The 11,820-nt window shown below is 36.5% G+C and overlaps 1 protein-coding gene across 1 annotated transcript in view; it reads right to left on the bottom strand.

Moving 5' to 3' along the window:
• Nucleotides 1–2,832: 2,832 nt before the first annotated feature.
• PDS5A (PDS5 cohesin associated factor A) overlaps nucleotides 2,833–11,820 on the bottom strand; it is a 163,809-nt gene continuing 154,821 nt past the window's right edge. Inside the window, exons 28-31 of the mRNA XM_012644468.1 lie at nucleotides 10,387–10,449; nucleotides 9,470–9,615; nucleotides 8,305–8,413; nucleotides 2,833–3,189 (exon numbers count right to left, since the gene is read on the bottom strand). Of these exons, the coding sequence (XP_012499922.1) occupies nucleotides 2,833–3,189; nucleotides 8,305–8,413; nucleotides 9,470–9,615; nucleotides 10,387–10,449 (675 nt within the window). The remainder of the gene's footprint in view (nucleotides 3,190–8,304; nucleotides 8,414–9,469; nucleotides 9,616–10,386; nucleotides 10,450–11,820) is intronic.

Genomic DNA, 11,820 nt, shown 5'->3' with positions numbered 1-11,820 from the left:
CAGTGAGTTGGTTGAAACTGTAGGGATAACCATAACAGGATGATTCCAGGTAGTAGATATTCAGAATTGATCAGTCATGTGAGCTGTAACCTGTATTTGATCCTCACTAGGCCTTGGGAAAATACAGGTGGAATGTCAGATCACTCACAGGTAATATTTGCAGTTAATGAAAGCTATGTTTACAATCTTGTAGAAAGATGGAAGCTACAGTTCCACATGACATAAAGTTAGCACTTTTAGGATTTTGACCATTTGATGTTTTCTCCTGAAATTGAGGCATCGTTAAAACATCTGTTGAGTCACCATCAAGGAACTTTTGTTTTAATGTATCTGTCTAATCCATAGTTTATTGGTAAATACGCACTAAAACATTTCCTTTTACATATTGAGGGAAAAAACCTCAAATAATAGGGTCCTGAATGTTCACAGTTTAAAAATGTTTCAAAATACTGTTAATACATATGCTAGAGAAAGACATAACTCCAGCTACCACTGTTAGTACTACAGCGAGGCAGACAACACGGGACGTTCCTGGATTGGAGGCTCTGCGCTGGGCAGCATGGGCCAAGCGACCTGACAAAGGTCTTTTCAGGTCTTCATTCCCTCACCTCTGATTTAGGGTTGTACTTGCTTCACAATGGTTGTTGGCAAGTCAGATATATGCTCACCCAACTTCTCTTATTATCACTATTGTTACTACTAATATAGATGCCAGGCACCATATCAAATACCTTCTATACATAATTCTAACTAATTTTCACCACAGTCTTATTCTTAGCATTGGATGCTTTGTTTAAGTTTGCCACCTTCAGAAACATCTGATCATTCTCTTGGTTTTCCTCTCTAACCCTAAAATCGCAGGGTTTTGTTTGCATGTACTCCGAAACAGCTTAAAAAGATGACCACAGTTGGTCTCGTTTAGCCTGTGATGATGATTATTATTACTTTGTAGCGATGAGGTCTCACTATGTTGCCCAGGCTGGTCGTAAAGTCCTAGCTTCGAGTGATCCTCTTGCCTCAGCCTCCCAGAGTACTGAGATTACAGGCATGAGCCACTGCTCCTGGCCTAACCTATGATTATTTTAAATAAGTGAGCTATTTTACTTAATAGTTATTAAAACTGTATGTAAACAGATTCCATTTTATGGAAACTATCACATATATGAACTATATTACCTATTTAAAATACACGAGCAAATATTTTCAAAGCATCCACTGTAATGCCAGTTTTGTAAGCTGCACAGTGACTAGAATTAAGGCTTAATTTTTTTTATTTTTTGGAAGCGTGGTCTCACTATGCTGCCCAGGCTAGCCTTGAACTCCTGGGCTCAAGTGATCCTTCCTCCTTGGCCTCCTGAGTAGCTGGAACTACAGGTATGTACCACCAAGCCCAGCTAAGAATTAATTTTAATCTTAAAAGTACAATATAGTGCAGTGGTTATAACTCTGGAGTCATACTGCATTGGTTTTATTTTTTCTTTTCTTTTTTTCTTTTTTTTTGAGACAGAGTCGGCTCTGTTGCCCGGGCTAGAGTGCCATGGCATCAGCCTAGCTCACAGCAACCTCAGCTCCTGGGCTCAAGCGATCCTCCTGCCTCAGCCTCCTGAGTAGCTGGGACTACAAGCATGAGCCACCATGTCTGGCTAATTTTTTCTCTCTCTCTAAATTTTTAGTTGTCCAGATAATTTCTTTCTATTTTTAGCAGAGACGGGGTCTCGCCCTTGCTCAGGCTAGTCTCAAACTCCTGACCTCGAGCGATCCACCTGCCTCGGCCTTGCAGAGTGTTAGGATTACAGGCGTGAGCCACTGCGCCCGGCCTATACTGGTTTTAATTTAATCCTGGTTCCACCATTTATTTGAGCAAAAGGGACTAAAGCTACCCAGGCCCTCTATCCCTGTTTCCTCCACTTTGCAAGCTAATGATAGTACTTACCACGTAGAGCTGTTTTAAGGATTCAATGGGTTAACAAATAAAGAGCTTAGTATTGAGTCTGGCTCATGGTAACACTATATTAGAAGCCCTGAGATGTTGTAAAAGATGTTTAGAAACACTTAAAATGCATAGAAATACAAGAGCCCCAAATTTCAGAATTTCATAAATGGTAATATTTTAAATGTACTTATACACATGCTTCAGTGACGTATTCTGAGCTGATCAAAACTGGGACTCTTCTCTAGAAGGAATTCAGATGCTTACAATCTAATTCAGGGGGAGATGAGTTAGCTATATAAGGAGAGAGGAGGAAGACAGAGTGAGTTCTAATTGTAGGCCAAGATGAAAGGAGCTACCTTCTAGATCTCCAAATGGGGCATCGTTATAGTGTGGAAAATCCGAAATCCCAGCCCAAGAATCATCAAAGATGAGCAGCTGTGACAGGCTGTTTCACTGGGCAGGGAAGGGGAGAGGTACATTGATCTCTATTAAAATCAACTATAACAAGAATTAAAGAGCAGGCTATCCCTGGCCACATCGCATCACTGTCTTCTCCGTTCTGGTATTTTGTGTGCAAAGGTAATCCTCTATGTTATATAAACCTATGCAACCGTTTGAAGGGCACCAGACAAAAGATAATGTTCTCCTTGCTAATAAACAGAAAAATCAAAATACTATATACTAAATAAAAATTAACCAAAGAAAAAAAGATTTTTCTTCAAATTAGTGCCTTAAAAATGAAGATTATGACATAAAAACAAATGACATTGTAACTTAACTCAGGAAAACCAAATACAGTTTTCATTCCCAAATGCCTATGTGTTTCGGGTGATTGGCACATACATACTAAGAATAAAACAAAGTGTCTAAACTCAAAATTCAGGAAGAAATGATGTATATTACCTTTGTAAGTCAATTTGTCTCTCTGCTGGTGCTGCCTTTTTGGCTACGTCTTGCAGTTTGGGTGCTTTGGCATTACCTGCTTCCAAACCCCCAGGGCTCTCCTGACTGGTTGCAGGTCTTTTCCTTCCCTTGTTAATAGGTTTATTTATATCATCATTTTTGGTTGCATTGCCCTGAGATTCAGACTTGGGTCGACGTCCTCTCCTGGGTTTGGAAGGGGCAGGCGGTCCTGATTCATCTACTTTCTCATCTGCTTTTTGTTGGATATTCTCTGCACCAGCTGCTGTTACTGTTCTTTTCTTTCCTCGGTCACTGCTGATGTTGCCCTGGGTACCCTGATCAGAATTAATTTCCTAAAAGAGCACAAAACAATTCTATAAACATAAATTCCTTAAATATCAATGACCTATCCTATAAAAAAAGTATCTGGAAAGTATTTTAAAGGAGGTGGGATTCCTGGGCTTCTAGTTAATTGCTTACATCCCGTTAGGAAGTAAGCTCCTTGAGGAGAGGGGCTGGGCCAGGAGCTAGCATGGTGCTTGGCACATTTAATGTGCTCAATAAATGTGCATTAAAAGCACAAGCAGTAAATATAAAGAAAACCATACTTGTTTTGCTATCATATCTATTCCAAAAGGCTTTTTTAAGAATTTGAGACCGAGTCTTGCTCTGTCACCCTGGCTAGAGTGCAGTGGCGTCATCCTAGCTCACAGCAACCTCCAACTCCTGGGCTCAAGCGATCCTCCAAGTAGCTGGGACTACCGGGGCTCACCACCACGCTCGGCTTATTTTTGTATTTTTAGCAGAGACAGGGTCTTGCTCTTGCCCAGGCTGGTCTTGAACTCCCAAGCTCAAGCGATCCTCCCACCTCAAGCCTTCCAGAGTGCTAGGATTACGGGCATGAGCCACTGTGCTTGGCCCCAAATGAAAAGGCCCTTTTTCATGGATAATGTGCTCTAAATTTATCACTTTTCAAAAGGAGCGTTTTCATAAATCAATATGCTGTTTTCTCTACGATGCATCTAACGATGATAATCTTTGTAGTTCTGTGACACAAAGTATTTTGAATTCTCGCTCCATTCATTAATTCAAACTTTTGTCTCTTTACAGCATCAATCATTAACCTTTTCTCTGAACATTTTCTTTTTCTAGTTTAGGATGTATTAAGTCATCTAAAATGTTCAAAGTAATAAAATCCCATTTTACTATAATAAACATAATGGAGGAACAATAGTTTTGAGAATGCAAGTGACCTTTATATGAATGATATTTAGGAAACAATTATAATTGATAACTTTAATTGATTAAAAGGAAGCAAAGTAACACTATTATCATGCAAAAAATCAGACTATGTATTTTTGAGACATGGCCTCACTCTATTATCCACGCTGGAGTGCACTGACCCAATCACAGCTCACTGCAGCTTCACACTCCTGAGCTCAAGTGATCCTCTTGCCTTAACCTTCTGAGTAGCTAGGACCACAAATGCACACCACCACGTTCAGCTAATTTTTCTGTTTTTGTGTGTGTAGAAATGGGGTCTTGCTATGTTGCCCAGGCTGGTCTTGAACTCCTGGCCTCAAGTGATCCCCCGACTTCAGCCTCCTGAGTAGTTGGAACTATAGGTGTGTGCCATCACATCTGGTTATTTATAAAAATGTGTCTTCCTATGTTGCCCAGGCTGGTCTGAAACTTCTGGCCTTGAGCAATGCTCCTGCTTCAGCCTCCCAAAGTGCTGAGATTACAGGCATGAGTCACCAAGCCTGGCCTGTATCTTCTTAATTAATTTTCATTTTCCCCAGAAAATCTTTCCAGAATGACTGTGGAGGGGAAAAATATTACAAATCTTCATGTTTCAAGGAAAATTAATTAAATGAAAGCTCTTGGGAGATGTAATTTAAGTGAGAAAAATTCACAAATCAGTTTTACTCCAGGGTTTACTTTAATGTTAAGCCCCACTTTAAGAGAATAGGTAATACACAAAAGGACCAAGAGTAAGGTGGCCCACAAGAGTAGAACTGTAAAAACAATACATTACGGATCAGAGAAGAGATACACAAAGTCATCTTGGGGAAAGATGGTGATTCCTGGGCAAAACAAGATGCATCAACAAGGGCCGGGCGCGGTGGCTCACGCCTGTAATCCTAGCACTCTGGGAGGCCGAGGCGGGCGGATTGTTTGAGCTCAGGAGTTCGAGACCAGCCTGAGCAAGAGCGAGACCCCGTCTCTACCAAAATAGAAAGAAATTGGTTGGACAGCTAAAAATATATAGAAAAAATTAGCCGGGCATGGTGGCGCATGCCTGTAGTCCCAGCTACTCGGGAGGCTGAGGCAGAAGGATCGCTTGAGCCCAGGAGTTTGAGGTTGCTGTGAGCTAGGCTGACGCCACGGCACTCACTCTAGCCTGGGCAACACAGTGAGACTCTGTCTCAAAAAAAAAAAAAAAAAAAAGATGCATCAACAATACAACTAAGTATTATTAACCTTAAGTAGGAACCATTCGTTCAACTGAATGTCTATTAGGTGTTGTGGCTGTTTGGTATAGACTGGGAAAGAAAACTGATATGGTTCCTGTCCTCATCTAGGTTAGAATGGTAGGTGGCTAATTTTTAAAAAAATATTTAAGTACGAATTATCTGAGTGCTAAGAGGTTAAAGAACAGGGTGTTCTGAAAAAAAAAAGAGGAAGCATCAGTTTCTAATTGGTCCTTTTGGGGAAATACTATTTAAATAATACCAATGCAGATCCCTGTCATATGAAAGTGAAGTATTCTAGACAGAGGAAAAAGACAGCATAGAGTACATCAAGAGGGAAAGTCTTTGGCAGATTTAAGGAATCCAGACTGTCCAGAGTGATGGGAGAGAGGTAAAAGAAATGCAGGAGACACAGGAACGGGATAGATCACGAACGCCTTACAGGACATGTTAAGAAATTTTGATTTTCTTCTAGTGCTAAAGAAAGTAATTTTTAACCAGAGGACAAACATAATCCAAATCACATTTTTAAAATACCACATTGGCTGCTATAAGGCAATTGGATTGGAAGGGAGCAAGAATGTTAACAAGGTGGTAAAATAATTACAGCATCAGAAGTTGAGTTAGACAAGACAAAGAATAATTTTAAAAGGGGAAAATATGAACAGGCAATTTACAGAAGAGCACATCCAAATGGTCAACGAACACACTGCCTGTCAGAGAAACGCAAATTAAAATAGTCAGGGCAGTAGTTTCAACATTGGAGGCTGAAAAAAATTCAGAAGAACTGTAAAACCTGTTGTTGGTGGGTATGCAGAGAAAAAAGTACTCTCATATCCTGCTGGTAGAAATGTCAAGTGTTCCAAACTTTCAGGAAATCAATATGGAAATATCTAAAATCTCTGACGTATTTATCTTTTGAGCAATCCCACCACAAGGAACTTAGCCCACAGAAATAAAAGCAACAGTAGGTGTGCTTTTATTTATTTTATTATTTATTTATACACAGTAAATTTATAAAGAATATTATAACATTGTAGTGGCAAAAAAGAGGAAAAAAAGTATATGTGTATACACACATGACAATGATAAGACTATAGAGAAAAAAGGGACATATACAGATTAGATTGTTTGAAAAGAAAAAGTTGACATTAAAAATCATGGACACGATCACATTTAAGTATTTATGAAAATTACATACTTGTGCATATGTTCAAAGAGCCATGCAAAAGCCAAATAAAGAGGGAACCAGCAGTCTCAGGGACTAAGAAAAAGAAAACTCCTAGAGGACAACAATGGCAGTACTGCTTGCCTGCATCCATGGGATGTGTGTGTCACGGTTCTGCTTTTAACTACGTCTCATATTCATCCTTCATATTACAATTTCCCCCACATAGTATTAAATAACAGGAGAAAATGTGCCAATGTGTAAACATGCATATCCACTTTGCTGAATAATTTTCACGTATATGAACTGATAAATTGGTTTATACATCATTTTCTTTGAGAAACTGATTAGCAAGAAACACTCCTTTAGATCTTCATATTTATTTTTAGTATACTAACAGGATAGTTTTTTGAGCCTATGGGGCAGAAAATCAGACCTAGGAAAGAAATGTCCCTATAAATGTATGGGGACCAGACCAGGAAGTCATCATGTTTTGGTCAAAATACAAGCCTCATCTCTTTGGATTGCAGGAAATTGGTTAAAATAGGCTTTGGAAGTATGAGTTAAAATGAGGGTTTGGAATAATATATTACAGATCAATCAGAAAGTAAGGCCTTTTGTCTATTAGAAGAATTTAAATATCTAATTTATCAAAATTACATACAATTTTAGGCAGAGGCTGAAAAAGTTACAGATGACTGGTTGCACTAGATAAACACTTGCATGTCTACCAACGTACCACCTCTTAATGTGCATTATGAGTACATGATATAACTGGATGTCTGTGGCAATATGCATTTTTGTATCTAAGTTTATGTTAAGACTGCTTAATTCTACACGAGGATCCTACAATATTCAATCTTTCGGTTCCTGGATTCAAGAGTTACGATAGTGAGAGGTACCCTGTCACTTGAATCCACTGGCATGCTGTATTTCAAATAGCAAAAAGCAAGAGTTTAGATAGTAAGAATCTGATCTAAAAACTTATCCTTATTTACTCAGGTTGAGTTCAGATAATGAGAGTTTAGAAAGGAAAAGTTAAGCTACTGTGGAAAAACTCACAGTTCTATTATATTTTATGTACCTGAGGGTAATACCTAAAATATTTGATGATCAGAATAAATACATGGTGAGCAATAAAAAGATAAGCATGTCAAGAATACGATTCTGTGGGGAAAAAAATATTCAGCATCTTTAAGCCATTCCGACTGAGATAAGTTATCAATTTCTCATTACAGTTGAATGGAAGCTTAGAGAAGTCAAGCAATCTGCCCAAATCAACATAGACAGTGAGTGGCAGAGTAAGGATGTAGCATCAAGTCTGTTTGACGCTCCTAGCAATTACATGATACTCCTTTCTCTCCTGCCAAAAAACTGTTAAAGAAAATTAGGTGCCATAATTTAAAGATCAACAATGAAGAATGTAGCTGTTAAATGAAAACTCAAACACACTTTAAATGGCTAAATCATAAAAATACAGTAAAAAACAAAATAGAGTGCTGACCTCTGACAAGAATCAACAAACTTTTGAAAAGATCTCAAAAACTCTCAATTCTTATCCTTTCAAAGTGTTGGGATGGGTAGTGTGGGAGAAGGATACCATTATGGGTGACCACAAAAATTCTTGTAAAACAAAGTGGGTGCATGTAAGCAGAATCATTTTTGGAGAATGAGGCAGAATAAGTGCTGCAGGGAGTGGTAGAGACATGTGTATAAAATGCAGTTTGGACATTAACCTGCTGGCTGTGTTTTTCTTGCCCCTGCTATAAAATGTTAGTAAGATTCCAATTATGGGAAAAATCCACTTGTTAAACTTTTAAATTTACCTTATTCTTTACGGGGTCAATATTCTTTACAGGTGTGACAGAAATAATTCTCACAGGGTTCTCTTCATTTTCACTACCTCCAGTTTCTGCTGCCTCTGAACTCTGTTCCCTGTTGAAGAAAAATAAACCAAGGCTTCTTATTTCACTACACGAATAGAAGTTCCCTCTTTTACTACACCAATAAGGAAAGGGTTAGGCTGGTTTAGAAACCTCACCAAGTGAAGAAACAATAGCAAGATTCAGATCTCTTACAGTTATGGACTATTGCTCTACTATATCATGTTACTGATTTCCATTTAACCGTAAAAACATAAGACAGAAATGACTGCCTAAAACCATCTCACAAAAGGATTGTCAAGAAACACAATAATAAAACTATTCTTTAAAACCTTCAATATTTATTGTTGATAAGAATAGGGTCAGAAATGATAAAAATTTGAAGTGATGGATATCCCAATTACCCTGATTTGATCACTGTACATTGTATGCATATATCAAAATGTCACATGTACCCCATAAATATGTGTAATTATGTATCGATAAAAAATTATGTTTATATAATAGAAGAAAAAGGGTAGGATCAAGTGGAAATTCTCACACAGTGGCTAATGCAGTAAACGCTTGATATGTTCATATAAACACAGAACATTTTTATAAGTGGAAAATGTTAGAATGATATTTTAACTCATACTAATCTGGGTTAAAAATTAAAAAGCAATCCAATTTATTTAAAAGAGTTATATTTTCACAGTTTTCCTAAATGTTGCATTTTCTTCTTTTTTTTGAGATGGGGGGTGGGTCTTGCTATGTTGTTCAGGTTAGTCTTGAACTCCTGAGCTCAAGCAATCCTCCCACCTAAGCTTCTTGAGTAGCTGGGACTACAGGTGCAAGCCACTGTGCCCGGCTCCTGAATTTTCTTATATATATAAAAACAAACATTTCTATGTAAATTAGTTGTAATATTATGAATTCTTATGTTTTCTCTGTTAAATTTTCTACCCACTTAGAATGCTATGTGGTTTTAAAATGTATAGTTCATTCTTGATTGTCATCATTAAAAATATCAAAAACTTATCAGTGTGATTTTGTACCAAAACACAGAATATATTAAAAGATAAACCAAGTAGTGAGTGCTAGTAACAAAAACAATTGGAGAAAAAATTGCCTTGATCGATTTCCGGTTGCAGGGTTCAGCTCTGAGTTTACATTAACGTTGCTTCCAGTCTCAGTGCCAGTGCTTCTAACGTAGGGCTTCCTTCCTGTTGCTGATAAAGGCTTGTTGACTGCACCTAGTACTCCAGCAGGCTTTGGCTAAAAATCACACACACACATTATTTATAACTCACTGAATGGAATACATGTAAATTTAGACACATGAGAGATGTTGTTCAGCCTAAGCCAAGAGATTTTTATTGCCTTGGAAAGTCAACCTTAAATTTATTAGAGATGATAATTCTGTAAAATTGTGTTTGGTTATTTTAATACAATTAAAAGTCATAAGCATTAACTCTACTTAATAACTAGACAATTTATTATCCCTTATTATTCAATCAAAATAAAGAGTACCCCTAAAATACAGTGAAGTACATAATAAAATGTCTTATAAACAAACTATTGAATATATATAGCAATAGCTTAGTGACTGTTTACCAAAAATCAAATTTCCTTTTGCTCTTTTAGGTGCCATCACATCACTTTTACAGAATATAAATTGTGTAGCTCATTAGTACCTTAAAATTATTATTTTTCTTTATCTTGTACATCTAAGTTTATTACACCATTTCTCAGGAAAGTCTGCTTTGTGGATTGTAAATAAATTGAAGCTTATCATTACTGATGAGAAAGCACAGTAGTGATTCAGAAGACATGACAGAAAAAATTCTGAGAACGCAGCTGCTTTAGATGCTACAAATTTACAACATAATCCCTAAGAATCAGGAACTATAAATTCTAGGGGACATTTAAAAGGTATTTTATAGGAATAGCAGAATATATATATATATATATATATATATATATATATATTCATACATATATATATATGAATGAAATAAACATCCCCAATTATCAAGAACATAATACCTTTCCTGTTAACAGAAGTACTCTTGTCTCTTCCGAAATATAACTTTTGTCATTACAAAAGTCCTATTTAAAAAAAAAAAAAAGGATACATCAATCAACGTGAACATGTACATTTTTATTGTCCCAATAAGACTTTTCAGGCTCTGTGCCTTGCAATAATTATTACATTGGTGCTAACATATATACCAATTCATCAAATAATCAAAACACATTTAATGAGCCATATCATGTATCTAGCTTTAAATTAAATCAATGGCACATAAGACTTAGGCAAATGTCAGAGGTAAATTTCCTAAATCGCATTTTAAATAAAGCACACTCTTATTTTTTCATATCGTTCAGTGCAAACAGTCTCCAGTTTATTCATTAAATTATCTTCACCTTCTCCACTTTATCATAAAATCAACTGTTGAGCTCTCAAATATCCAATATGATACTACGTACATACGAGACACACTTAATATTCACCGAAGGAACTCCACACTAGATCTTAAGAAAATTATCCTCATTGAAAAATATCTGTCACTTTAATTAAAAATATTTTGTTTCTTAGAACCATAAGTAGACTGATGGTCCAAATCACAATGGTAAATATACCATCAAAATATAATCAAGTGAGTATTAATGTTCTTTGATAGCAGTGATATTAACCAGTTAGTAAATGAATTAAACCAAATGCAGACAATTATGGAACTTTTTTGAAAGTTATATCTATATAAAACTTAAGAGTTCAAATTTGATCCTTTGATGCCTCTCCCTGGTAAATATTCTGAAAATTGCAAACAAATAAACCACAATGGTGTGTCACTGAAGCAAAAGTATCTACTACAATCGAGAAATTAATTAACTTTTAAGTAGTGTCATTAAAAATATATTTTTTCTTTCATTAAATTTACCTTCACACTAGTATCATGAGAAAGAACAAAGGGCTTAAATATGCCAGTGAGGAAATCACACTTTTCTCATCTGTGCTAGGCAAAGCTGTATCATTTATTATGCACAAAGGCTTTCATGCAGATAAAATAAATGTTATGAGGTCTGGGCACCAAAGTTCATTCATTTCATTCATAAAGATATACTATTAGCTTCACTAGGCTCACTGTCTTAACAAGCCTAGTGTTCAAGTGTTTGAATTAGTAACAGATTAAAAGCAACATATTAGAAAAGGAAATGTGGAAAGTTACATACTGAAAATAGAAAAATTTAGGTTATTATTAAGACAAAAACACTATACATTGCAGATAACAAAAGAAAAAACAATGAAAAAATACTGTCTGTGGGACCATGTAGGTGTAATGACAAACGCAATTTAATTCCTGATTATGGTATCACTGCAGTTATGGAGATTCTACCTGGGTACCATTTCAGTCAAGATGGCCCTAGGCCAACAACAGGATAAATTTAAATTCCAGAGCTCACTTAGGAATATTCATG

The sequence above is a fragment of the Propithecus coquereli genome, unplaced genomic scaffold (genome assembly GCF_000956105.1).
Source record: "Propithecus coquereli isolate 6110/MARCELLA unplaced genomic scaffold, Pcoq_1.0 Scaffold213, whole genome shotgun sequence".
NCBI classification, from domain to species: Eukaryota; Metazoa; Chordata; class Mammalia; order Primates; family Indriidae; genus Propithecus; species Propithecus coquereli.
This window is presented reverse-complemented; position numbering and strand designations above follow the sequence as displayed.